The 14,039-nt window shown below is 37.1% G+C and overlaps 2 protein-coding genes and 1 long non-coding RNA gene across 5 annotated transcripts in view; 1 reads left to right on the forward strand and 2 right to left on the reverse strand.

Moving 5' to 3' along the window:
• Positions 1-3,130, reverse strand: part of LOC109034289 (tectonic-like complex member MKS1) — a 20,088-nt gene extending 16,958 nt beyond the window's left edge. Inside the window, exons 1-2 of the mRNA XM_019047341.2 lie at positions 2,994-3,130; positions 1,194-1,500 (exon numbers count right to left, since the gene is read on the reverse strand). Of these exons, the coding sequence (XP_018902886.2) occupies positions 1,194-1,500; positions 2,994-3,070 (384 nt within the window). The 5' untranslated portion in view covers positions 3,071-3,130. The remainder of the gene's footprint in view (positions 1-1,193; positions 1,501-2,993) is intronic.
• LOC140224435 (uncharacterized) lies at positions 1,390-11,976 on the forward strand. 3 transcript variants are annotated; one of them, XR_011899707.1, is made up of 4 exons: positions 1,411-1,548; positions 3,905-4,064; positions 5,033-5,101; positions 7,480-7,617. It is a non-coding gene; the product is annotated as an uncharacterized lncRNA (long non-coding RNA). The 3 variants fall into 3 exon arrangements; XR_011899706.1 differs by lacking the exons at positions 3,905-4,064; positions 5,033-5,101 and adding an exon at positions 11,751-11,976 and having other exon boundaries at positions 1,390-1,548; positions 7,480-7,833; XR_011899708.1 differs by lacking the exon at positions 1,411-1,548 and having other exon boundaries at positions 3,926-4,064; positions 5,033-5,094; positions 7,480-7,611.
• Positions 5,505-13,802, reverse strand: LOC109034392 (uncharacterized). Its single transcript, XM_072299417.1, has 7 exons — positions 13,411-13,802; positions 12,742-12,905; positions 11,983-12,139; positions 10,941-11,061; positions 9,705-9,841; positions 8,971-9,209; positions 5,505-7,735 (listed from the first exon to the last, which is right to left on the reverse strand). The coding sequence occupies exons 1-7, from the start codon at positions 13,618-13,620 to the stop codon at positions 6,706-6,708; spliced, it is 2,058 nt and encodes a 685-aa protein (XP_072155518.1). The 5' UTR covers positions 13,621-13,802; the 3' UTR covers positions 5,505-6,705.
• Between the last annotated feature and the right edge of the window lie 237 nt (positions 13,803-14,039).

Genomic DNA, 14,039 nt, shown 5'->3' on the forward strand with positions numbered 1-14,039 from the left:
CGGCGCGGCGGTTGGCATGTAACATATATTAGCACCTGCAAGACTGCATGAATACTTCACGCATTGCGTCAAATACAGTGCGGTCAGCAGCGCAGCGGTTGACGTGAAACGTATAGCGCCTACCAGACTTCATGAACACTTCACGCATTGCGTCAAACACAGTATGCGTTCAGGGACGGTCGGCGTGAAATGCATAGCGCCTACAAGACTGTAGGAATACTTCACGCATTGCGTCAAACACAGTGCGGTCAGCGTAGCGCCGCGGCGAAGGTTAAAATTATTATTAAACCACATTTATGTTTCTTCTTGCATAATTTTTACGTTTATTTCTTACAAATGGAAGGCTTTGTTCACACAGAGATAGGTTTACGGAGCTTAACTTTCGCGCAAAGTTCCGTGAACTTTTGCTAGTAGTGTTGACACGGCTTTCGCAAAAAATGTGTGCAACACGAGTAAACGCGTCTTATGCACCCCTCCCCTCGTCCTCCGGCACGTTCACTTGATGGTTTTTATTGATTTCAAAATGAATGAGAAGGGGGCGGCAAAATACAGGCGGCCCATGGGTGGCAAGTAGGCACATCCGGCCCTGTGGGGGACAAGAAGCATAAATGCAGTTTTTGCTATTTCGAGAAATGTGTGTCTGAATTTTCGAAATTTGATGGATCCATAAGGCGGAAAGAAAGTTCAAACTGAGTTTTTGATGCTTAATAATTGGAATTTGCGAATAATTTTTTCACAAAATATGCATTAGGACTAGTTTTACTTGAAATCATTAATAACTAAATTTTTTTTCCAAAACTGCACATATGCGTCTTGTCCTCCAAGCCCCTAAATTGTGCTTTTAACATCCCAGCAAAGAGGAGTGCTCTGCGGACATTGGGAGAGGAAGTCCGCTCATGAATGTCTGACCAAACAAAACCAAAACCAAGTTGTAGTGGTTGTTTACAGTGCACGAAAGCACAAAACGTGGCTCCGAAAAAAAAAAGCTCAGCGCGAAGCACTTTTGTGCAAGACGCATTCTTCCTCTTACAAAAAATTCATGAGACAAGTTTTGGATGTGGGAGAGCAAATAGCCGGAATATTCCTTTATCCTGTATTGTAAACCCTCTACCGTTATGGACTGTAGTTTCAATTGTTTCTTTTGACGCGATCTTATCATCACATCTGAAAATCAAAATGTACTTCAATCTTACCTCTGACGTAACTTCATCAGATTCAACGCAAGAGTATAAACGACTTTTGGGCACAGTCCCATCAGATTCGTCCAATATTTGCTTGATTTTCTCATGGTGCCGTTTGGAATCTTGCGTGCGACAATTACTCTCTTTCTTATAAAATTCGACCTCTCTGCTGCAGTAAACGCGTTTTTGCCATGAAAAGTCCTTCTGCTCACTGACCCGAGCTTTTGATACCTGCACTGGTTCTTTCGATTCATCAGGGGACTCGCTTGGAGGTTTAATTTCCTCCAGGGCTGTTGTTGTTACCATTTCCAGTACAACGCTGCAAACACGAGGAAAAATTTAAGATATAATATATGTGTGGGTGAAGGTAAATCTATTATTTTCAGTACTGGGGATGGAAAAAATCTCATCGTGTGAGGCAAGACTGGCGTGAAGTTTCACATTGATATGTTTCGTTAAAAATGAGGGTGGGATTCATTCCGTAAGACTCTGGGGTCTATTTATGGTGCATGCGCTGAAGTCACCTTCAAAATTACGAAACTGCAACCCCCACGACAGCCGTATTAAAATAATTATCGCTTGCATTCCAAGAAGTCCGCTTGGTGATTGCGCCTTCAAAAAAGATAGTTTATTTTAAGCGATAACTATTCAAACTCGGTAGTCGTGCGGTGCGGTATTTTCGCCACTTGAAGGCGATTTTTACTCATTTGGCTGCAACACTCTCCTAAGTTGAGACTTGAGACCCAACTCCATTTTGATGGACCAACCGGATAACCTAGCTTTTAGCGTCATTGGATTGGATGAACCTAGCAATGAGAATATATATACACCTGCATTTTTATATAAACTGCAATAAGTGATTTACGATGGACGTCAAGCGCATTATAACAGCGCGTTAAGAGAGTGGGTGTTACAACCCGTAACTTTGTTTAAGGTTGGCCCCCTGTTGTATTTTCCAACGTCGCTTTAGGTACCTACTTGTTGCCTCGCTGGTTAATTTCAAAACATTGAACTTTTTAAGTCCAAACTTAGACTTATCAAACTTTTCATCCGACATAACCAGGGCCGGATTTACATTTTTAGCGCCCTAGGCTAAACTTATTGAGGCGCCCCTAAAAGTAGGCGCTCTTGTGGGGGGGGGGCGCTCCTCCCCTCCAGATCAGAGGGAGGATGTTAGGTGTCCGGAAAATGTTCAAATTCACCTTTAAAAAAGCACGATTTTAAACAGTTTTGAGATACGTTTACGTTTGCAAGTTGGTTTTGGGAAATACGTTTTTGAATACATTTTCAAAAATTGTGCGCCCCTCAGAATGTTGCGCCCTAGGCTATAGCCTATGTAGCCTATTGGTAAATCCGGCCCTGGACATAACTGAACGAAAAGTTGAATGAGACTTCACATTCCAACTTTTCATTCGACAAGTTGCATTCAAGAGTTGAATGAAAAGTTTGATGGTGTGAATTGGGCTTTAAGGTTCAGCCAAAACATCTTGACTTAAAAGTTGTCCTTTGTTTTCCGCATCTGTTTTCTATAAATCTAAAAAAGTCAATGTTTCCCTCCCCTTTTAATATGAAGTTAGTTTCGGCTTCTTGTTTGAAAAACGCATATTCAGAGGTCGAGGGAAATATAAGTGAAAACACCAATGACACACTTATTTTTTTAACAAACCATGCTTATTTATGGGGAAACAATACACGACGAATTTTACAGTTTTCCAGAGGCTCGTTCCATAATGCGGGTAAAACAGCTAAATGCACGTTTTGCCAGTCTCAATTGCAATAAGCACTAACGTATCTCTTGACGACACTACTTACCGTATTTTCAACTTGTCAATGGGTGTTTTACTGAGGTAAATTCCACTTTGAAAATCTGGGGTTGGTTTACGCGGCATTTTAAAATATTAGCGCTCAAAGACAATCTGTGGTGAGTGGGATGTGCCAAAAATAAACTACAAAGAACAACGGTGGAAAACCATTTCGAGCCCGCTTAGAGAAAATAATTTTAATTTTCAGACGAAATTAAGAAAAAAGCCCGAGTAGTAACGAATAGGTGTCATTCATACTGAGTTGGAGCGCCTCGATTTCAGGGCAACTATGGGGCCAGCAGGTTGCCTAGGCAACTAACGCAAACGCCGCGCGACGCATAACCGTCACACTGTAAATTCTGCCTTGCTAGGAAAGACGCCGCATGAGCCTTCAGACGTTACCATATTTCATTTCACAAATAAAGAATTAACCGGACAAATTTTGAATAATCTTCTTTAGATGTTTTGGCAGGGCCGGATTTACCTACTTGCCGCCCATGGGCCGCTAGTATTTTGCCGCCCCCTTCTCATTCGTTTTGAAACATCAATGAAAACCATCAAATGAACGTGCCAGCGGGGGAGGGGTGCATAAGACGCGTTTACTGGTGTTGAACACATTTTTTGGAAAAGCCCTGTCAACACCACTAGCATAAGTTCACGGAACTTAGCGCGAACGTTAAGTTTCGTAAACCTATCTCCGTGTGGACAAGGCCCTCCATTCATAAGAAATGAACGAAAAAATTATGAAAGAACAAACATAAATGTGGATTAATGAGTTTAACTTCCGCCGCCGCGCCTCGCAGACCGCACTGTCTTTGACGCAATGCGTGAAGTATTCACGCAGTCTTGTAGGCGCTATGCGTCTCACGCTGATCGCACTGTGTTTGCCGCAATGCGTGAGGTATTCATGCATTCTTGTAGGCGCTATCCGTTTCACGCTGACCGCAATGACCGCGCTGTGTTTGATGCAATGCGTGAAGTATTCGTGCAGTCTTGTAGGCGCTAATATGTGTTACATGCCGATCGCCGCGCCGAGGGCTTCTCCTTTTCATCTCAAGTCCTCGTCATCATTTCTCTCTCGGTAAGTCGCCGTTCCAGGCCAAATTGCGTGTTTGGTTTCTCTCTTAACTCGACTAATTAAAGGTGCTGCCTCTTATATTACTGAAAGACGACAAAAGTAGAAATTACTATACTCTCAGAAAATTAGAGATTTTGTCGCCTTTTCTCGTTTATAATTTTTTTTTCTAAATCCGAATTTTTTTTACACCTACTTTAAAGAAAATGGCAAAATTTGCCGCCCCCTATAGCTTTGCCGCCATGGGCCGCGGCTCATGTGGCCACCCCCTTGATCCGGCCCTGTTTTTTGGAAAAATTTGTTTACAATTTCATAAAAAATATCGGGAAATTTCGAGGGAAAATATGAATGACTTTCCTCAGAGTCACATGCTTTAACTGGGGGGGATTTGGCAACTCTAGAATGTTCCTGCGGCGTTCCTCCTTAGCATGGCAGTATTGCAAAAAAAAACTTTGCATTTGACAAACATACACACCAAGGAATATCATTTATTTAGGCGTACCTATAAAGAAGTAATACGAAAAACCTGCTGCTCTTGCATCGATAATTATTTTAAGTTCTCTTTTTTAGGTAAACGAGGTTTACGCCGAGAGCTTGTTCAGCCCTAGCTCATACTGCCGTGCTCAGGAAGAACGCCGTAAGAGCCCACGGACGTTGCCATATTTCCTTCAATAAAAAACGAATTTATTGCCCTAGCAATGGCTTTTAAAAAAAATTCTACAAAAAGTTGTCAAAACAAATGTGAAAAACTTGTAAATTTTAAGTAATAAAACTCTTAAAATACTCGTTTCAGGAAACCCTCTTGGGGTATTCTCTAAAAAAAAAAAAAAAAAAAAAAATAGTGTTAATTTAATTGAAAGAAAACGTAAAATTTACGTAAAAATCAACAAACTATATCCTCGATTTTTATGGGCTGCAACTTTTTCTTTTAAACTTTTCTGTTCACCACTTTTTTTCCTCGTTTTTGCCCGCAGGAAGTTTCAACGTTCCTTGTCTTGATGTTGATGGGGCTTAAAAGCCAGTGAGGTGAACAGAGGTAAAAGGTAGATAAGAATAAATAGGCATAATACCTAGTTTAAGTATAAAGGCCGTGCGTTTGTGAGGCTGATTATTTTTTGGAAAGAAAAGTCCATAAAACAAGGTTATTAAAATCTACATTGACATATAAATACCATGTCAGCGGTGAGACTCGAAAAAAATGTATACTTTATCTGGATTTGCAACATCCATTAGTTCCTGCCAATAGTCTTAAGTCATTAGAGGAAAAGCATACATTTTTTGTTCATTAATTTTTACACAATTTTCCCTTGACTATAAAATTTATGAAAATATTACTCAGCAATGTCACAAGAAAATATTACTTGGTATTTGTTTAAAGAAGGAAAATTAGTAAGGCATTCATTTGAGATATTTGCTTAGTATGAAAATGAGTGAAACACGCAGATATGGTTTAGAGTAAAACGTTGATTTATTTTTAATACGGACATAGGTTTGGGCAGACAACTGTCTCTTAGAAAAGTATGAACTTACATTTACTTATGAAACAGTTCTCAGCACTTCAATATTTTCAGAAAAGTAATTCTAGATGAAGTAATTTCTGAATCCACAATTTATGGTAGTGGATAAAAGAGGAAAGTATACAAAAATAAAATCTCTCGCAACGATTAAATTACATAACGCAGTAACAACAGATAAATATAAACGTCTACCTAATTATAAGAACGAAGAGGTAAAATTGATCAAATGTCAGAAGTAACAATATGATTCATTAGTTTAAAAAACCTACTTTAACGGCTAGTAAGTGCAGAACAAAAGATGAACAAACATAAAATATTTGTTACAACATAAAACAAATTTATTTCAGTACACTTCAAACTCAGGGGTAGGTTGTGTTCCGATTCCTGTGCTTACAGTGAAATGATTACTGATCAAAGGTAGAGATTTACAATCTTTGAGTTGTTATATGAGGGAGATGGATATGATAAAGTTAATTTTAGTTTCGAGTAAAATATTACGTCCGTCTTTTGTGAAGTTTTTTAATCAGCTCCCTCATTTCTCTACTATAAGGAAAAAAAAAATTCAAACTAAATAAAAATTATAAAGCAAAAAAAATTCACTAAAACATCTTTAAAAGAAGCACAGCTAACCGTGTTGACAGTTCGATTGAGTTAAAAGACTAGAGCAGAAAAAAAACAAACAAACAAATGATCTATTGGTTAAAACAAAACATATAGAAAAACAGATGTGGAGGTAAAACCAATTCCAGGCTTCCAATACAAGGTAACAACCTAAAATAAACGGAGCAGCTAATTTGAAAGTACAAAAAGGAGACATTGAAAATCACACTATTTCAGTGATGTCAGTCATAAAACCAAGAGTTAGTCAGAAGCAATAAAATAATGATGCATAAAATAAGCTGCCAGTATTTATGGATCAAAATGTTGACCATATGCTACAAGTGTCGATAAAGGCAAATTTACTGACTTTGGCAGATGAGAGAAAAACAGGTTTCTTATAATTGAGAAATTTTTGAGTCAGAATGTATCAACAACATCCTCTCGGATGTTTTGGTTCAGACTGAAAACACAATCCACCATAAAGACATTTGACCCCACGTGAGAGTACAAAACTATTCAAGTAATGATATTTAACTGTCATCTGTGTCTTCATCACTACTTTCTTCATCATCGCTAAAACTGACAGAGACATTAGTGGTATTTTGATTACTTCCGTCCACCTGCAGGCAATCACCAAGTTTACTTGATTCGATTGCCCAAGATTTTGATTCTTTTAACATACTCTTCTTCACAGTTATTTTAGGGATTCTCGGTAACTCTTCACTCACACTCTCACCAACTGTGGATGGGCCATCAGTGAGACAACTAAAATCTTCACTTTCATCACTTGGTATTTCAGCGATTTGAAGTTTTCTTGGTGGCAACGCTTTGGACTTCCGCTTCTGCTTTTCGCGTTTTTTGGTAGAATTTGGCAAGGCAAATTTTTTAGGGGAAGAACTTTCCATTAAATTGCAAGAGGGAACATCTAAATTACAATCGGCTAGCTTTAGTCTTTTACTTTCAATCCCTAGATTATCAAATGCTGAGAATGCTAATTCTGGTTCTGCCAGGTGCGCCAAATATACCTGATCAGCGGGGTCCTCAAACTGATCTTCAAACTGATTGATAACAGATGCTTCATTACTATCAGAATCATGATTAAGTGGATTTTCTCTTAAATTGTATGGTAGGTTTTGGCCATCGTCTTGTTTGGAGCCACTGGCACTTTGTTTGGCTCTACTCCTACGTTTTTTTTTAGTTGCTAGTAATTTAAAGTTAAACTTTACAGTCTGATTGTCCTTGCTCCGGATTTTTCCAGAGGTCAAAGCGGTAAAATATTCACGAAGGATCTTATCTCTTTCCAGATTTGTTTGCTGACTGAAGTCATCTTCATGGAACATAGGGATGTACAGGCCGATTTCTTCCGGTGTCACAATTCGAAAGCAAGTTAAGTAATGAGGGCTTCCGCTGTCAACATCATGTTTCTGGGCCAAGTGCTTTTGTAGTTCGCGCCGTTCTGAGTAAGCATCCTCGCAGAGTAAACATCTAAGATGCTTCACATCTGCATGAGCCATGATGTGAGAACGCAATCTTGCTTGTTGAGTAAAAATTTTCTCACAACTGCAACAGGAGGAGAGAAAGCAATTAATGGACAATATGCAAAAACGCACATTAAAAAATATGGAGCAACACAAGCTCAGTTTAGAACAAATTTTTTGGTAAGGAGGTCTGACTTATTAGAAATAGGGGTTGAAATGAGAGGCTTGATTTAAGATAAGAGGTTCCAAATAACAACGTATCACCTTGGGTCTGCACAAAATCAATAGTGTAAAATGGTTTTGACAATAAAGATTCTCGATGTTCCTGGTTCTTCCCCAGAAAGTAACTCTCTAGAATAGAGATTTGAGCCCTGAAAACTATTTTCCTCAAAATCTGGCTACTTTCATGACAATGTGCAAACTCAAAATTTTTATTCAACTGGTTAGTTGTTGAATTCTTCTCAGCATTTTTGACATTACATACTTCTTATTGTGCGCCTTGAAAATTGAGTTTTATTCGAAAGACTCAAAACTTTAATGTATTTTATTTCGGAAATGTTTCAACCGAAGGATGTAAAAATTCACACAAAACCTTCTGTCAACCAGTAGAACATGGAAAATTTCATTGCATTCAGAGACGATCTGTTGAAAAAGCAATAATTCTGGTTGTTCAGAAATGGGTGTTTTCTTTTGACAGATGACTTCACAGGGGGCGCAAAAAGAGGTTCGGTTTTCTCTGCAATGAGTTCTCTTTTAATTCAACAGAGAGAACTGAGAGATTTGAGCACAAAACATTGTCTAAATGGCTTTTCATCATGAGAGTGCATTTTTTCATGAGTGAGTTGTGGATTCTTTATTTTTCATAATCTTTTTTCTGGCACTGGAAAATTGGAGAAATTGATTTCAAAGTGAGTAAAATGTTCCACCTTTGACATCATCTGGCAGCATGTTTCCATTATGAAAACACAAATACTTTTCAGCGATTAGGTTATTTTGTCAAATTTTTTTCCAAGAATTGTCCAATTTAGAAAACAAGGATAATCGTTGTTAAACTGCGGTGTGTATTCTTTTAGCAGGATCATTTTAGAGGGGAATGTCAAAAAGGGTCGTTTGACTCCTGCAACAGTTCTTTTGTCTAAGAGAGAAATTAAAGACAATCAAAATTTAAAAACTTAATTTCATGAATACTTTTTCTCTTCATGAATCTATATTTCATAGTTAGATTATAGGAGGATACAATAAGCCCCAAATTAAGCATACACCTATGAGTGAAGTCGCAGTAACTTTAAATAAGAGAAATATGAACTTGAAACTTACAACGGACATCCAAAAATAACACCACTTGTATGAGCTATAGCAGCATGCCTTTGTAAGAATTTAGAGGAGTCAAAAGATTCTCCACAATGCTTGCAGACAGCCTCTTTAGAAGATTTTGTTGTTTTCGCATGGGTGAGCCTGTGCTCCTTGAGTGTGTAACTGTTTGTAAAAACTTTGTTACATACTTCACATGAGACAAGGCCTTCTCCTGTATGTTTCCTAACATGATACTTCAATTTCTGAAAAAAAAGGTGGAAACATCACATTAGTTTATCTCCACCTCCACTAGAGTTGAAAGTTATAATATTGCCACCTAAGAGGCAATACTCTTAAAATCTAAAGGATCAGAACATCCAAAAGCAGTTCAAAATCATTTTAAAAAATCTCACAGTGAAGTGGCAAAGACACTATATATGAATATAGGGCTGTGAAATAATCTTGAGAGAGATAAGCTGATTAAAAATTTCATAATTTGATAGCATTTTCCTTTTTAAACTCGTCCCTACTTTTGGGCGAATTAATCAGTTTGTCTAAGGAGTACTGATTTGTTACAATTTTCAAATTTTCTAGAAGACTTCAAAAATATACAGATTCAGTTGTATAGTGACATCATTTTAAAAAAGAGGAGAACAATTGCCTTGGGCAAATTCCAAAGATTAGAATAAGTTGGATACTTAACTTTTCTGGCTGATCTCTGAACAGAATGTTACAAGGAGAAATCAAAAACTACAAACCTGTTTCTTCGAGAAAGTTTGACCACAGAATGGACAAGCACAAGTCTCTTCCCCAGTATGAACACGTACGTGAGAATTGCACGCTCCCTTATCGCTAAAAGTCTTGTCGCAATAAGTGCACTTATAGGGTTTTTCACCTGAAAAGCAATTAAAAGTATTTTAATGCACAAAATCATCAATAAATGAAGAAACCTTGTCAAGCTTTGTCTGAATATTTCAGAGTTCTGTTCACACCTGTTCTCTTCTTGCTATCTTTATGGATATAAATGACTGATTATACCATCAGATTCATTCGCAATGTTGTAGGAAGCTTGTTGGGCAAAACTTCGTTGAATTGATTCAAATGTAGAACTATGATTGTGAAAGTTAGGCATTAAAATGCAGGCTGCCATGAGGTTCACATCAAATTTGTTGCAAGAGGACCATGTAGCAGGAATTTTCGATTCAATAATTCCATCCACTAAAATTTTGCAGAATGCTGCTGGTTTCCTTGAAAATTACCTCGATCTTCAAAAAAAGCTCTCTAAGTTAAGGCTGGGGCAAGTAAACTTCTCTGCAAGAGAAACAACTTTTTTATTAAATTGACCAATTTGACTCATATCGGTCTAACAAAATTAGATGTTGCCTTGAATTGCTGTTTCATTTTTTCAACAGAAAACTAAGGAACACTGCAACTTGAAATTTTAAGGGGTAATAATCTAGGGTAAATTAACAGCAAGTTCAAAGATTTCAACTAGTTCACCTTTCTGATAGAAGAATAAAACACAAGAGAAAAGGAGAAAACGAGAGATACAGGTAGGCTGATTCCATTTACAGCCTTCCAAATCAAACTCTTCATGCAGGGATAGGGCCAAATACATTAGCATGAGCGCAATCTGAGAGTTAAAAAAATTACTACATTGACAAATGGGCCTGCACACAGAGAGGCAATCCTGCTAATGTATCTCTCATAGAAAAAGCGATTGAAAATAAAGCTCGAATACAGAATAGGTTAGTTCCTTGGTCCCAGCTTAAAAATCGAGAGATTTTTTTTGAACTTAAGAAAAATTTTAAAAAAACTTCATGCGCTTCACCAAACTTGCCACCCTCTTTCTGACTTTAATGTTGAGCAATGAGGTCAAACAAAAGCAACTAAGAAATTTCTTTGCTTTTGACTCATCATGCACAGCCTTCAAGTATTTAAATATAGAGGAGAAAAATTGGCGACAAAGAATAAATATCTTGTTAAATAATTACCAGTATGTATTCTAATATGACGAATCATATTAGATCGCTGAACAAATTCTTTGGAACAGTGTGGGCATCTATGTCGTGGACCTATATGAATTAAAAGATGCTCATTGTAGCTATCTTTACGCTGAAAAACAAAGGAAAACACACTCTATGAGAAACTAAATTTTGCCACAGAATAATAGGGGGAGGTGGAAAGACATTGTCAATTTTTTGGAGATGAGTTTTTATGATTTTTGGAGGTTAAACTCCTTCGCAGTATCAGAGGATAATCTTGAGAAGAGACAAATTTTGGGAGGAAGTTCTTGCATACAGTGAAAATTTTCAATTTAACTATCTAATCCTTTGTAAAATTTTGCAAGAAACAGACTTGGCTATTGATTTTCTCTAAAATCGATTCTAAGGCTCAAAAAAGCTCTTAGACATCTAGCTGTGGCTGAGGAGCACCATCGACCAATTAAAGAGCTTACCTTCATTGTCACTCAAATTTTTTAGTTAGGCTGAAAACATTAACAGGTTTGCCATGATTGAGGGCACTTGAGTTGATGTTCAGCCATGTCTCTATGTAAATTCTTTTACTGAATAGGAATGTGGACACTCCTATACTTGTGCCTACATTAAGGACTCATTTTCAGCAGAGTTACTCACTAAATTTTAACCGAGTACGGATGATTACATAAAAAATCCTCCCCACATGAAAGATCTCCATTATTCGGCTCAGCAGAGAGACAAGTGTGTGAATATTGATACGAGCATTTCAAAAATAAAATTTAAGGTACTTTTCAGCTTTCTATTTTGAATTAAATTATGTTTCAGTCAATACTGGATAAAGTTCACAGCAAAGTGGTTGTCATAGAAGAACTAATGCCTTCATTCAGGCATTGAAAATTAATGCAAGAGTCAAGATGGCAACTGTTCCATTTCATTCAAAAAGTTTGATACCTCATTAAGCTAGAGCTTGAGTGTTGGTTTCAATTTATAAGGAAAAGTAGGGTAACTTGCTCTCAGTAAAAATTTAAAGTTGTAATTGGCAATGAACAAGACTTACAGTGAATTCCTTCTCACAATACTGACACTTGAAGTAATCTGTGGATTTGTGAACTTGCCGATGACCGTACAATCCTGATTTTGATGCAAAACCTTTTCCACACTCATTGCAATGATAAGGACTCTCACCGACATGTACGCTTTGGTAATGTAATTTCCTGAAATGTAAAGAGTAATAAAGATATATGCATACAGAACACTCAATTCCACAAATCATTCCGAAAATGCTCTAATTTTTCAGGCATAAATTTAGTTTGGATAAATTTAACATGTTCGTTTCAAGAAATCCATGCAATTTTGGTTAGAAAAAGTGTTTTAAGGTACTCTGATTCTTATCCTTCCAAGAGGTCCATTTTCATGAGCAATTTTGCTTATCTCTGCTATTTTTGTCTTAATCTTCTGTCCTTTAAAAGGAAAAAGAAAAAAAGGTATTCTCAGGTGGACACTTATCAAAAAGGATTGGCACTTGCATCTGAAGTAAGGAGCCGTTCATGATATGCTTAATCCTAGGCAAAAATGCTGCTTCTACTTCTGTAAGAGGAAGAAGTGTGTTAAAGCTTCATGCTGATTTTGAGCAAACTGAAAACATATAGATGCACTTAGTTTTATGACATTCTAATTCGTAAATTTTTCCCAATAAAGCTGAAAACTTTTACCAAAACATATCCTTTCTTAATTTAAGATGAAAGATTACTTCTTGCAAAACAACTTGTGTAGAAAAACTCAAAGGACATTAGATACAATAGGAGAGTTTCTATACCTTTCATCCTTATTAGCAAATCGTAAACCACATAAACGGCATCTGAAACCAAGTCTGGAGTTCATATGTTTCAACCTACGGTGCGCACCAAGCGCTCGCTTGCTCCACACTGTTTTACCGCATTGATCACATTCGTACATTCCAGATTCTTGCAGATGCTGGCCCTGTAAAATGATTGATTCACTATCAATAATTAAAACGGACATTGAAAAACAAATTGTTGAATCATTTCACTTCGAATTTTTTAGTAACTAATATGAGGCATAAGATGAATAAATGCGTTTCATGTTTTAATTTTTAACAACTGTCCGTTAGGGTGAACATAAATTTTTAATACTTTTATTGATTAAATCAATGTTCATCAATTTTATTCCATTTATATGTGCCTATACAAAAATGGCTGGACAAACAGGGCTTATGGCCTAGTCAAAGGAAGAAGATGCAGAGGAGTATGAGGAAATTAGAGCCAAAAGTTAAAGAGATACTGTGCACCTATGCGTAAATAAATTATAAACCCTGATGAGGCAAAATTATAAATTAAGCTTAACTTACTTATCAGCTTAAAATGAAGCTGAACAAATTCTGATTTTTCATTACAAGATTTGAGAGAAGGCTAGGAAAGGCAAATGAAATTAATGTCTTACAAATTGAGGTAAAATGAGAACAAACCTTAAAGTGCGCTTTTAAGGACTTTTTGGTTTTCAGCGTGACATCACAGTGAGGACATCGAAATACAGTGATATGTGGATGTTTATCTCTGAAATGATTTCGAAGGACTTCGAATGAAGGACAAAGAGCTCGACACTGACGACACTTGTAAGAGACAGTTGTATAGAGAGGCGCATCTGGGTGGGACTTCTTGATATGCTGATTGAGCATTATCTAAAATTTAAAACAGAAAAGATAGCAAATTATTGTTGAGCTGCTTTCATGATGATCAAGAGGGTTAAGAGAGAAGAAACACACAGACTGGTGCCTTTTCCCATGCATAAAGGGTTTATGTACATCCGCTACAGAGCTTAGCTGAACCCAAATATACTACTGGAGCCGTGGTAGTGGAGTACTATGATCTCTGTCTCTCTAACTGTCTCCGGTACAACTGATCGACTGAATGAAATGCAATGCGATGTAAGTAATACATGCAATGAGGAGAACTTTTCAGGGGTTAAAAAAGAACCTTCATTGCAAGGGACAAGGTTCCAAACAATATATTTCTTCTTAAATAAACTCTCTGATAATAATGAATGAAGAAGTGATAAGAATAAATTTTATGATTCAGAGGTGATCCAGCACCCAGG

This window comes from Bemisia tabaci, chromosome 4 (genome assembly GCF_918797505.1).
Source record: "Bemisia tabaci chromosome 4, PGI_BMITA_v3".
In the NCBI taxonomy this organism is placed as follows: domain Eukaryota; kingdom Metazoa; phylum Arthropoda; class Insecta; order Hemiptera; family Aleyrodidae; genus Bemisia; species Bemisia tabaci.

Bases quoted from the DNA above. Each gene is read 5' to 3' on its own strand.
- LOC109034392 (XM_072299417.1), bottom strand. From the start codon at position 13,620: ATGCTCAATCAGCATATCAAGAAGTCCCACCCAGATGCGCCTCTCTAT. The intron at 12,906-13,410 runs GTTTGTTCTCAT...ATCATTTTACAG, and splicing joins CCTTAAAAGCGCACTTTAAG to GGCCAGCATCTGCAAGAATC. The intron at 9,210-9,704 runs GTTTGTAGTTTT...CTTTTTTTTCAG, and splicing joins AAACTTTCTCGAAGAAACAG to AAATTGAAGTATCATGTTAG.